The 13707-nt window shown below is 42.3% G+C and overlaps 1 protein-coding gene across 10 annotated transcripts in view; it reads left to right on the top strand.

Annotated features, from left to right (window-relative positions):
* EPB41L3 (erythrocyte membrane protein band 4.1 like 3) overlaps positions 1-13707 on the top strand; it is a 137801-nt gene that overhangs the window by 40813 nt on the left and 83281 nt on the right. For all 10 annotated transcript variants that reach the window (XM_018039677.1, XM_018039679.1, XM_018039678.1 and 7 more), the window contains exons 2-3: positions 5734-5930; positions 9531-9728. In XM_018039677.1, coding sequence (XP_017895166.1) covers positions 5745-5930; positions 9531-9728 — 384 coding nt within the window. In that variant the 5' untranslated portion in view covers positions 5734-5744. The remainder of the gene's footprint in view (positions 1-5733; positions 5931-9530; positions 9729-13707) is intronic.

The raw sequence follows: 13707 nt of genomic DNA, 5'->3' as shown, positions 1-13707 counted from the left end.
CCTGCCTGACCACCCAGTGTCAGCAGCCACCCACCCACTTGGTGTGTGCTCTGACTCTCTGTGGCCCCATGGACTGTAGCCCACGAGGCTCCTCTGTTCATGGGACTCTCCAGGCAAGAATACTGGAGTGGGTTGCCATTTCATCCTCCAGGGGATCTTCCCAACCCAGGGACTGAACCCAAGTCTCTTGAGTCTCTTGCATTGCAGGCAGGTTCTCCACCACGTGCCATCTGGGAAGCCCCACCCAACTTCAGATTCACTCATCTAATACCGCCTCCCTGGGGCTGACATCTTTCATTTCTCTGTCTCCTTCAATTAGAAGGTAGGCTCCCTTAGAGCAGAGACTTGTTTGTCTTCATCTCATGTGTCCCCAGGCCTCACATTCAGCACATGTTTGTGGAAGGGATGGATTCATGAACGAAACAATAACGTAGCCAGTATTTCTAACCTTAGCTGATAAATGCCCAAGCAGAAACAGAGAGACTTGGCCGCTATGTGCAGCCGCGTCATTTCTGAATGTACAATATCCTTGGAAGTATCAGAGCAATCTCTCGGACCCTTTGGGCCCCTTGCCCCACTGTCTGGAGTTCAGGAATCCAAGTTTGGGGCCGTCCTTGCTTTTAACACAAGGGTCGTAGTGCAGGGGTACTCGAGCAGAACTGAGATTGCTTGTTCTGCCACTCGCTTTATAGACAGACCTCACTTGCCAGCAGCTTCATTGTCTCGGGAACTCAGCCTCTCCTCCCATCAGTGGTGTCACTGAATTCTGTTAAACTCCTTTACCAGCGCAAGTCCCCTTTCCTCTAGAGGGGGAGCCAGCTGTTCCCTTGGTTTTATAGAAATGTATTCAGAGGACTGTGGAAGCTACACAATATCCTGGTATTTCAAAGATATATTGGAATTTTATACCCCGGCATTTCCCATCAGTTGGATTTCGAAATGTGGACACGTTGATAAAATGGACACTTCCATAATCACCATATCTATTTTCTTTTTTTAAACATTTTATTTTGTGTTGGGGTATAACCGATTAACAATGCTGTGATAGTTTCAGGTGAACAGCATAGAGACTCCGCCATCCCCGCCGTCCATAGACATGTTTCCATTTTCCCCCAAACTCCCCTCCCATCCAGGCTACCACATAACATTGAGCAGAGTTCCCTGTGCTATATACAGTACATCCTTGTTGGCCATACATTTTAAATTCTGTTTTCTAAACTGTATTTGTTTATCTGCTCACACATAGAGGTAAGCATCTTGGAACTTGAAAAGCTGAGAAGTTGCTGAAAAAATTTTTTAGGGTTTTCAAGTGTATTCAGTAAACTAAGAGATTATTTCAGTTTCTTAGGATTATCTGGGTCATGTCTTGCTTTGGTGAATTAAATCAAACTTGAAGAGACTCAGATGGCTGATGAAGCCTTGCACTTGTACAATGGCCAGGAGGCTGGTTTTCCCACCGGAGTGTGAGCAGTTGCTGCCCTACGAGCTTCCTGTTCTTGGAGGTCAGTTAGTCTCCGTCCTCACTTAAAGGAAAACATTTCCTTAGACCTCATTGTTAATGGGCTTCCCTGGTGGCTCAGCAGTAAAGAATCCTCCTGCCAATGCAGGAGACTGGGGTTCAATCCCTGAGTTGGGAAGTTCCCCTGGAGAAGGAAATGGCAACCCACTCCGGTCTTCTTGCCTGGGAAATCCCATGGACAGAGGAGCCTGGCAGGCTACAATCCATGGAGTCACAGAGAGTCAGACACAATTGAGTGACTACAGCCACCGCCACCATCATGCTGTTCATACAACAGGATCTCAGGTTTCAGGAATCCTAGAATTTCAGCCTCTTAGAACAGAAGGAGAAGCCAGGTTCTTTGAGGTCACAGAACCTGTGGGAGGGTTGAGGGTGGTTGCTGCATGGCTGCCTGCCCCTCAGCGTCCTGCCTCATCCTTGCTCTTATTTATCCTGATTCCCCTTGTGTCTTCCTGAAGTAGCCTGTGATCTTTGATTGCTTCTAAAGCTAGTCGTTTAACTTGAGGTTGAAGGTTAGCGATTATCTTTTTTACCCAAGGTGACTTCCCATGAGCCTGCCCCGCGGGCTGGTGGACAACTCTCAGCTCGAAGCAGATTTCTTGCAGATAAGAAAATTCAGTGATATTTTATTAAAAGACACAAACCTAGGATTTTTCCTGTAGGAGAACGTTAATTACTGCTTGAGCCTTTTTTTTTTTTAATAATTCTTTCCAGAACATGACTGTAAAGAAGAGTAGAAAGGTAGCCATCCTGGAGGAGCGAAGATGGGGTTGCAGAGGGGTAGGATGCAAGGTCAGGAGCAGTTGTTAGGTGTGTGTGGGTGTGTTTAGTGGATACTGGGGCTTTTTTTTTTTTTTAATGCAAATAGACTCCACTAAAATTACCATTTCTTTTGGGAGTCATGGAATAAATACAGCCTTGAAAAGAGGCATCATGGAATACAGTTTATGTTTCTTGAAAAGATAAAGAAGGCTTCTCTCACCATCATCCCAGTGCATGTAGTGAAAGTCCTTATACCAGTTTTGAAGATTTAGAGTTTCTAGGATTTCAAACTTTTTTAAGCTGAAGCAGAACACAGTTAACAAGGTAAATTTAATATAGAGAAAAGGCACAGTTTAGCCAAAGCTGAGCATAAGCGTTTTGTGCCACTTTCTGTTTGTGATCACAGGTGATGCTGTTCCTTCCAGTCACCGAATTATAGGTCATACAAAATTAATCTATCCGAAGAGAAGGGAGCATTGGAAAATAGTCATCTTTAGTGAGTTGGCAAGGATAATGTGCAATTTTAAATGGCAGGGGTCATCTAGGAAAGCAAAGAATTGAGTATAAGAAAAAGAAAAACCAAAGCACTGTAAAAATCATGGAAATCTAATACTAAAGAATGTTTTGGCACTTGGGTTTAATGGAGATGTACATTATAGAATTATTAAACTAATGACCTAAAGTAAGAAGGACCATATTAAGAAGATTTGATTTTAGTTGTTTGCCATTGAAAAATCAGTTTATTGCTCACTTATATTGGCATGTGAATAGGGAAGGAAGACTATTTTCAAAGTTCTGAAATTGAATTTACAGGTTGAGGCCATTGATACAGTTTGCTCATAGGTGCTATTTGACCTTATGCCCTCTCAGATATTGGAATTAAATAGTGATTCTAGTGAGATTCCAGAATTTTAAAACCTTACATTTTTAAAGTTTCTTACTTTACTGTCTCTCAACAGCAAGGACATTTTATTTTATTAATATTAATCAAAAAATAGCAATGATTTGTATTTCTTATATTATATATTTAGTATTAGGGGAAATGATATGACGAGGAAATATTTGACAAGGGCATAGGATTTTATTTGAAGAGCAGTTCTATGATAAATGTGATATATGCCAGGTCAGGTATTAGTTATTCCTAGGCAGAAAATGATGGTAGGTTATTTCACTATTTAAATAGCAGATAGGTGATTCCTGGGCTCTGTCCATTTTGCATTTTTATTCAGCCTTTGTGGAGCTGGCTCTTTGCCTTAGGGACAAGACATGGAATTAAAGACAAAAACCAGGTGCTGAGTCATTTCATGGCTAGAATAGTAGCAGTCAAAATTGGGATATTTCTTTATGAGTTTTACTTTTCTGTCTCATGTAGAGTGAATCCCAGGCTAATTTTATGTTTAGAAAGATTTTTATCTTAACACATATTTGAGAAGATTTTTCAGCTCAGAGAGTGAAGAAACTGCCTGCAATGCAGGAGATCCCAGGTTCGATTCCTGAATCAGGAAGATCCCCTGAAGAAAGGACTGGCAGTTCACTCCAGTATTTTTACCTGGACTATCCCATGGACACAGGAGCCTGGCAGACTATAGTTCATGGGGTTGCAAAGAATCAGACTCAACTAAGCGACTAACATACTTTCAAGTCTAGAGTACATTCATATGAGCTGTATATACCACAGTTACATGTGTGGGAAAAAACGCTTACATTTAAAAAATAGTAAGGAAATCCGGAGAAGATGGTCAGAGAGGTGGCAGGGGGTTACAACATGTTTATCTCTGCTTCTAAACCAAGAGCAGGGCTTGACTCATATCTGGTACTCCCTGAAGGTTGGGCAAGTTGAACTGATTATTAGAATGACTCCTCCCGTTTTAAAAGGAAGAATTCTGCTATAGTCTCTGAATTACACAATCACCACCTCTCCCTCCCCCTCCACTGTTTTTTCTGTAGACTTGACACTTTGTATTATAAGCTTAAAAATGAGAATATCATATTTACCTTCAAGATTTGCTTGAAAATATAAAATGTAAGAAGGAAAAAAAATATATTAGTTTTATGTAGATCCCTGGGTGGCCCTGCACTTGGACTTGGTATTTACGTTTACATGGTAACTAAGCAAATGCCAGGTTGACAGGTCTTTTATTCAACAGGCAGAATAGCTGGTGATGGTTAAAAGTAACCTAAAATAGAAAGCACCACATTTAGTTTATAAAGATAGATTAGTATTTATAATGTCTCCCTCTTCAAAGTGTTAACCATCTTCCCATGTGTATTGTAAGAATAGGAATTAAATGATGGTTTTACTATGGTGTTTTATTGGGCATACAAATTCTACACCATACGAACAGGTGTATTATTTGCTTTAAGTGTGACACTAATTCTTTGCTTGAGATATTTTTACCATAAAATTAGGATTAGGAAGGGAAATTATATGATAACCTGCAGTATTCATTTTTGAAATATTTACCACACCTCTGAGATGAGAAATTGCTTAAAATGACATGGTGACCAGTGGTATAGCAGCTCTCTTGCTTAGAGCAAAAAAACGGCTTTAACTAGGGCAGCATGTCTATTAGTAGTAGGGAAAAGGTAACAGCAGGGAATAGCTTATGTAGATGTGATCATGCTCACTTCTCCCACTTGGCAGATGTGGAAACTGAGGCACAAAATACTAGTGTCTTGAAAAGTAAGTTATAAGAACATGGCGGTTATATTTTAGAGCGTCTTTTTTAGGATGTAAGAGCAGATTATTCTGTATCAAGATCTGTTGTTTGAGTTTCTGATGGAATATGAGACAGACTTCTCCTTCAACACTCAAGGGAAATGAGGGGGAGCTGAGAAGAAACCTTTGAGAGTGAACTTGTGATGAGCAGGAGAGGGGATGCTGTCTGGCTTCCCTCCAGCCATGGCCAGGGCTGGTGTGGTCCAGTGTGGGACAGGACAGGCAATACTTAAGAAGCTGCTGTTGTACTGTGGTCGCTCTTTCAGAAGGGCATAACAGTTATGGGACATTACAGAGGAAAGACATTTGTTCCAGGAAGAATGGATGGATTCAGGGCTGTGGAGGGGCAGAGCAGGGTCCCTGCGGATGAGGAGAGAGTGAGAAATTGTACCTGCTACCATTATTAGATAGATATCCTTCCCAGAGACTAAAATGTATCTTCAGCTGATACTGCAAATTCATGTTTCTGAAATTAAACATATCTAAGTTAGGTAATTATTAGGATGGTAGTGTCATTTCCCTGTCATCTGTGGTGAAAATCTAATAGGGAAACCCGTGATGGCCCCAAATCAACTTGACTACTAGTTAAATGTTCATTTTGCGCCGTCGACGGGCACCCTTGCCAGTGGTGAACTTGACAAGGCTGCTGGGTCTGTGTTGGGTTCTTAGCCTGTCTCCCTCTTCTGGGTGCTGGTTCCCCAAGTGATGGGACCGTCCCTCTCTCTGCCTGCAGAACAATCGACCATGACCACCGAATCAGGATCAGACTCGGAATCCAAGCCGGAGCAGGAGGCCGAACCCCAGGAGGCGGCGGGGGGCCAGGGGGTGCAGCCGGGGGCGCAGCCGGGCCCCGAGCCGGCCGAGGAGCAGCCCCAGGCGCCGGAGCAGTTCGAGGAGGCCGCAGCGCACAGCACGCCTGTGAGGAAGGAGGTGAGCCCGCATCGCCCCGTAGCTCTGCCATTCCAACCCAAAGCATGAATGAATGTCTGCTGAGCTTTTCCAGGCTTTGCTCTGACCTGGATCTCTTAGCACTAGCAGGAACGTGGAGGGTGCAGGGGAGGGGAGGGAATCATCGCTTGTCCTCTTCTATTCCCCGGGCAAATGGACACTTAAGCTGTTTTAAGACTTTCAGTGAATGACATTCCACAGCCTTGCTTGGTAACGCCTTCCTTTGATGAAAGCACTTCAGCTCACACTGAAATCTGGACTGCAGGTCCACGGTTTTATCTGAGTTTACAGGGAGTCTAGACCCTGAACTGGCAGCTCTACTTATGCTCCCAGTTGTTTATTTAAGCCTCTGGTGGCTCAGACAGTAAAGAATTCGCCTGCAGTGCAGGAGACCTGGGTTTGGTCCCTGGGTCCAGAGATCCTCTGGAGAAGGGCATGGCAACCCACTCTAGTATTCTTGCCTAGAGAATGAATCCCCATAGACAGAGGAGCCTGTTGAGCTGTAGTCCATGGGGTCGCAAAGCGTCGGACATGACTCAGCGGCTAAGCATGTACACACTAATTCAGAACTATTCTAACGTTTCCCCGGGGGCTACTCTGACCTTAAGGTTACCAGCTGTCCCTAGTAGGTGTTCAAGCTGCTCTCTTTCTCTCTGCCATGGACATATTCAACTTTGTTACCTAAATGTGTTTAAGTTGTCATAGATAATGTGATTATTCCTTTTAAAAATTTTCCTACAAAATATAAAGCATGATTTATACCTGGGCCTTGAATGAATCCATATTTAAATTTTTTTGTCTTCAGACTTCAAACCTGGAATCCATATGTTTTAGGATGCTGACTCATGGGTTAAGGGAATCTGGGAATCTCTACATATGGTTGACCTTTTACAGGTTGAAAGTGTCTATGTCAAGCCAGAAATTCTAGAGGACATCAAAAGGAGACATGGAGTCCCCATGCCTTTTTTTAAAAACAACACATAATGCTAACATTAAATTATGTGTTGACAAGCCTGATTATTTTCTTTCTTTTCTCATGGTACTTAAGTTCTGCTTTTAAACTCTATAAAGAGTCACGTTGGAACTTCCCTTGCAGTCCAGTGGCTGACTCTGCACTTTGAAATGCAGGGGGCTTGGGTTCGATTCTTGCTCAGGGAACTAAGATCTTGCATGTGGTGCGGTCGGGGGTCAAAAGGAGAAGAGAAACATTTATTTTCATGCTCTGTCTGATCTCACATTTTGTGAAGGGAGCTGTGGGTTACCCTTTGCCTTTTGTCAGGTGGACTAAGGAGCAGGTGCTGTCATCCCGGCTTCCCTTGCCTTTTCTTTTTGTGTAGACATGATGGTGGTAAGGTTTTGTTTGTTTGCAGATCTTCAGCAATTTTAAATTACTAGGCTGGATTTTTCTATCCTCTTCACTCTGAAATGAAACAAACATGAAAGTGGGAGAAGAGTTTCTATACCCAAATACATCTAGACATACATAGTTAATAAATGGATTGACTTTCTATACGCAGACATTGGAAACTAAAGAGAAATGCGACTCTAAACCACTTATCTTCTGTGGTTATCTCAGTGTTTCCAGAACTCTTTTCAAGTCCTCTGGACGTCAGCTTGCTCATTTACAAAATGGAGAGGTCAGAAAAGAGAATTTTCTAAGAACATATCTGTCTTTGGACTTTTGAGAGTGTATTTGCAGACCAGTAGAAGCAGTGGTTGGGCCCATGGGTTGAATACGCATTGGTGGTAATCTAATAGATAGAAGAGGGGTTGAAAAAGTCACTGGAGAGCAGGGCACGGGGAGATTCCAAGGGGATTGACTCAAGGGAGAATGTTACTGTTCTGTAGGATCGCTCCCTCTTAAAGTTCTGAGTCTAGCTTGGACTGGACTGTTAGGCTTTGAAAGAAGATTAAAGCCTTTGAGCAGATTTGATATTTTCTTATACTGGCTCTTCACAATGAAGAGGCGGGGGGAGCAGACTTAAAGGATTATTTTTAATTAATTTCAGTACTGCTAGCTTCATTGAATTGCTGCTGCTGCTGCTAAGTCACTTCAGTCGTGTCCGACTCTGTGCAACCCCATAGACAGCAGCCCACCAGGCTCTGCTGTCCCTGGGATTCTCCAGGCAAGAACACTGGAGTGGGTTGCCATTTCCTTCCCTAATGCATGAAAGTGAAAAGTGAAAGTGAAGTCGCTCAGTCGTGCCCGGCTCTTAGCGACCCCATGGACTGCAGCCTACCAGGCTCCTTCGTCCATGGGATTTTCCAAGCAAGAGTACTGGAGTGGGTTGCCATTGCCTTCTCCGTCATTGAATTGAGTTAGAGCTAAATCAAGTATTTTAACAGTTGTAAAATTACTGAGAAGATTAACACTTGAAACTCTGTAGGCTTTACAGTTTATAAGATACCTGGTATGTTTATGGAGCAGTGTGGGTCATGGAGTAAAGGACCTGCCAAACAGCTCGACCCAGTGAATGAAAGAAGCAGAATACATTAGATTCAATCTTAGATGATTTAATTACTTTTAAGGCTTATACTAGCCAACGCTTTTGTTTTTTTCTAATTGAAGTATAGTTGGTTTACAGTGTCTTATTAGTTTCAGGTGTACAGCAGTGTGATACAGTTCTACACACATTTTTTTTTTTCAGATTCTTTTCCATTATAGGTTATTACAGGATAGTGAAGATAGGTTCCTGTGCTGTATGGACTTGTTGCTTATCTAGTTTAATATATATATAGTAGTGTATGTTAAGTTGCTTCAGTTGTGTCTGACTCTTTATGACCCTATGGGCTGTAGGCTTCCAGGCTTCTCTGTCCATGGGGATTCTCCAGGCCAGAATACTGGAGTGGGTTGCTATGCCCTGCCTCCAGGAAAGCTTCCTGACCCAGGGATCGAACCCACGTCTCTTATGTCTTCTGCATTGGCAGGCAGGTACTTTACCACTAGTGCCACCTGGGAAGCATGTATCTGTTAATTCCAAATTCCTAATCTGTCCCCTCACCCTTTCCCTTCTGATAACTATACATCTGCTCACTATGTCTTTGAGAGCCAGTGCCTTTTTAAAAAGTCAGGAGCCCGAACTTCCCTGGTAGTCCAGTGGTTAAGACTTCGCCTTCCAATGAAGAGGGTGCAGGTTTGACCCCTGGTTAGGGTGCTATGATCCCACATGCCTCAGAGCCAAAGAACCAAAACATAAAATAGAAGCAGTATTGTAGCAAATTCAATAAAGACTTTAAAAATGGTCCATATAAAAAAAAAAAATGCTTAAAAGTCATTTGTACCCTTCTTTGCTTGGGCGAAACTTCATGGCATTCACTAAGAACTCAGCACTTCTCGTATGAATACTTAATTCAAACTGAAAGAAGTTCCTATGGGTACATTCAGGTGGCAGAAATTATTTAGGTGTACCAGTTAGTATTATTTTTGTGTATGTGTATCCATTCCTTATGTCCTAATTCAGACATCCCTCATCCTGTAGGAAATAGAAAATCCTGTTTCTACAGTGTCCTTTGATTGCCTGAGCAATGCAATATTTATTTCCTATCTTGCAATGAAAACTGTCCATTGTTTGCTCTCCACAGGTCACTGACAAGGACCAGGAGTTTGCTACCGGACCTGCCAAGCAGCTCGAATATCAGCAATTTGAAGACGATAAACTTTCTCAGAAATCATCTAGCAGCAAACTATCTCGATCTCCATTGAAGATTGTCAAAAAGCCTAAAAGCATGCAGTGCAAAGTGATACTTCTGGATGGATCAGAATATACCTGTGATGTAGAGGTAAGTGTATATTTAAAATATTTTTTTTGTCCCAGATATTGAGAGCTGGGGCATATTGGTCTAAAGCATGCAGGATGCCTCTTTGTTTTTCCAGATCTCCGGAAAATTACTCAGACCCAGTTTCTAAATACAAAATTATTTCCAGTGTCTCTCACAGGGCATCAAATTACTGAAAATACTTGTCCCCAAAATGTTACAATCTAGGGAAAAATGTGATCTTCTTTAAAAAAAAAAAGACAAAATATCTAATACTTTCCATGGTAGGAAAAACATTTTGGAGGCCTCTAAAAGATCAAGTTTTCTTTAATATCCTGACTGTGAGCTGTCATTGAAATGAATTTTACTTTTTCTATTTGCATTACATATGGCGGGGTTGTTAATTGGAGGAAACATAGATTTCTGTACACGGGAGTGGTAGGGTAATTTGAATGGTGAATGTCCTTTTCCTGCTTGGACAATGAATAGGATCTGCAGCTCGAGTGTAAAGGGGTTTTAAAATTCACATCTGCAGCTCAAGTGTAAAAGCGTATGCTCCTCTGTGCTCTTTCTGTAAAGAAAAAAAAAAAAAAATTCCTTCGAGAGAAAGGGCGGGTGAATGACTTTTATCAGAGATGTGTGGCCGGACCACGTTAACAGCTGAGAGCAACGTGGGCTGTTGAGAGCGGTAGACACAGATGGTTGCTGAGTATCGCGAGAACACAGGCTGGGTGAGAACTCGGGCGGGAGCTACAAGTCCGCCAGGTCCACCACCCACCACCCGCTGCATCTTCTCCCCGCGCTGAGCTGGGGGAGATCCCCATTTTAGATTTAATATTTTCGTTTAAAGAGCTGTTCCTCTGCCTCCAGCTGCCTGCCCTTGGTCCTTCGCACATCCCTCTGCTTAAACCCCGCCCACCACATGACTCCACTGGCCCCCCCTTCTGCCAGGGGTGCTGAGAATCTGTACCTGTGTGTGTGGTTGTTCATTTCAGACACAGCCAGCACCAAGCCCACCTGAGGCCCCATATTCTCTGCCTGTAACCCCTGCCTCGTTCCTTACAGTCTGCGTAATGCGCTCACGCACCAGTGCTTTTCTTGGAACGGAAGGTTCAAATCCATTTCACATTGATAACATCATGTAGGGTGGGGATGGGGTTGCATTACCAAATCACTACAGATTACAGGGACATAGAAAAAATTTTTTAATAAACTCTTAGATCAAAAGTGATTTCATTTATCATGTTAGAGATTTTTTGTCATCCTGTAACCTGACAATTATTAGTGGGTTGCTTAGTGAAATGGGCTTGTTTGTCACCGACTGGTTGAATAGGAAAAATGGGTGGGGAGTGAAATATGTGTTCTGAGGTTTGCCACACACAGATTCGTTTGCTGCAAGTTTGCCTGCTGCTTCTGATGTTACCTAATTGCTTAGCCCAAAGTGTTCAATTATTGATTCAGATGTTTATTCTGGAAATGAGAAGATCCAGTAATATACTCTTACGTGGGCTTTACTATGAAGCTTAAAGCGCTTTTGTAACCTTTAGCAACGTTGCATTTTTCCAATGTGGATCCACCTTCTGGAAAAATTCAAGTCAAGAGAAGCTTTCTTCCTTAACTTGAGGGTGAGTCTTTCTACTGAATTATATTTATATAATGGAGGAAATAGGGTTCCCCAGCAATCCTCTAGTCAAGACTACCAGAGTTTTCTAAAGAACAGTCTGGAAGAAAGTGGATAGTGTTTCACACAGGGAGAATTCCAGCAGAAAGCACAGGTGCATCTCTGGAAACTAGCAGCTCTGATGCTTCCAGTGCCTTTTCCTGTTCTAAGACTCATGGAGAGAAGCACAGAACTCTGGAGAAGCAGGATTACCACCCCCAACCCCTGTCCCCAACTCGAGCAAGTGAATTAAGAATAGAATGCAGGAGACAGTAAGAGGAATACCCCCCCCTTTTTTTTTTTTTAGTTGAATAAGACCTCAAACAAGGCATTTTGTTTTAATGAAATCTCTGTGCCTAGCTGTTTTTCCTCCCTGGCTTATTTAATGCCTTTAATGTTTCAGCGTCAAAATCAACAAGGCTCAGTTTGCCACGACTGTGTCATGAGAATTTATAGTTGCCAGCAAAGGACCCCCTGCCAACACACACACACACACACTTTACCTGTACCTGATTCTCTCTTCTTTTGATGGTAGAAGGTAGCTTTTCCCCTTGCCCAGCAGTGCGGCAGCAGAGGGAACCCAGCGACCCTGAAAATCAAGATACAAGAAGCCTTTGCTCTCTGAAAACAGTGACTTCATGAAGTGTACAGATCCCACCTCCACTGTTTTGATGGGAAGCCCTTTCCAATTGTGCTGGATTTTTCAAATTTCCCTCCAACAGTAGCCGTAGATCATTGTAACACTGGGTGTTTTTCCATTTGAGAGATGTATTTCCTCAGTCATTTTTTTCAAACTCTTCATCATGACTATCTAAAATATAAAAAGAACTAATTACACATAAACTATAAGAACAAAAATCTGATGATCAGCAATTTGATATGCATGTTTGGGCAATGTTTGCAGGCCAGAGGATTGTCACATTTGCCAACAAAATCACCAATAGTGCCATTCTTTTCCTGTCATTTTTATTGGACCTTTAGAGAATGCAAGCTACTTCCTATGGCCAGTATGTCACCGTCATCATTGCTATTTAGTTCTTGAACATGAATTTTAAAAGAGAAAATAAACAGAAGTACCAGTCACAACAATAGAGGAAGTGGTGCTTATCATGTTTATTTTATTTTAATTTCACTCTCATTGTTTCCGGGTCTGATTAGCATACACTGTATTTTCTGATGACTATCCAGTTAGAAGTGTTTCCTCTTATTGGACACCATTTTCATCTAGTCTGATTTGGTTTTAGGAAAATAAAATAGACATGGTTTGAACTTTGAATCCATATTTCATCCATCTTTTAAGTCATTTTCAGGTGTAGTTTGGTTTGTTCTCCATAAGAAACCCAACAGGTGGCAGAGTCCCAAGCTTTACCTCAAAAGTGGCAGAAGGTAGACCTTGAAGGCAGACTTTGTTTTTCACAAGGTCCCACTGTGTTGCTGGTTTAGTCATGAGCAAGACCAAGTGCTTTTGAGCCCCAGGTAATCCCATGTGGGGTTGGAATCCAGGGGATGATGCCCGTAGGTGAAATAACTCTAGCCTCTCTGGAGAGATCTTTCCATCAGATTTGGGCAAATACAGAAGGGACTTAAGTATAGCAGTAAAACCTTAAAAGCCTGCAGCTCAGACATCCCCTCAAGTTTGGCCATGCCCAGAGGCCTGCAGGTTGATGGACTCCATGACTAAGTACTACTCAGATCTTTCCAAAATCCAGAGTGTTTACTCCAAGATGCACTTCTTGCTACTATTCAGAGATGCTTCCAAAGGACCAGAGAGGATAAAGGAATATTTTTCCCTCTAAATATGCTTTCATGACCTTCTAACTGTTAGGAAGGGGCTGTTTAAAAAATGTCCAAATACCCTGTCTTGCTTGTGATCCAATTGACTTTCCATATCATGCTTCTGTTTCATGTATTCTACTCACAGGGGTTTAGTTGGAAAAACAAAATAACTGTCTGAATTTTCCATCTTCTCTAGGTTACATGGTTAAAATGCCTTATGGCCCCTTTAGAAGTTCTTGAAAAAGTGTGTGTTAGTTGCTCAGTAGTGTCTGACTCTTTGCAACCCCATGGATGGTAGCTCCTCCACCAGCCCCCTCTGTCTGTGGTATTCTCCATGCAAGGATACTGAAGTGGGTTGCTATTCCCTTCTCCCAAGTATCTTCACAACCCAGGAATTGAACCCATGTCTCCTACATTGCAGATAGATTCTTTACCATCTGAGCCACTAGGGAAGCTCTTAGAAGTTCTTGATTGGACAACAAATAGAATTGCGATTATGCAGAAGGTTGAATAGAACACCTGTTGCCTTTCATGGAAGTTGTAGTTGTAAAAAATAAAAGATAAGAA

The sequence above is a fragment of the Capra hircus genome, chromosome 24 (assembly GCF_001704415.2).
Source record: "Capra hircus breed San Clemente chromosome 24, ASM170441v1, whole genome shotgun sequence".
Lineage (NCBI taxonomy): Eukaryota > Metazoa > Chordata > Mammalia > Artiodactyla > Bovidae > Capra > Capra hircus.
This window is presented reverse-complemented; position numbering and strand designations above follow the sequence as displayed.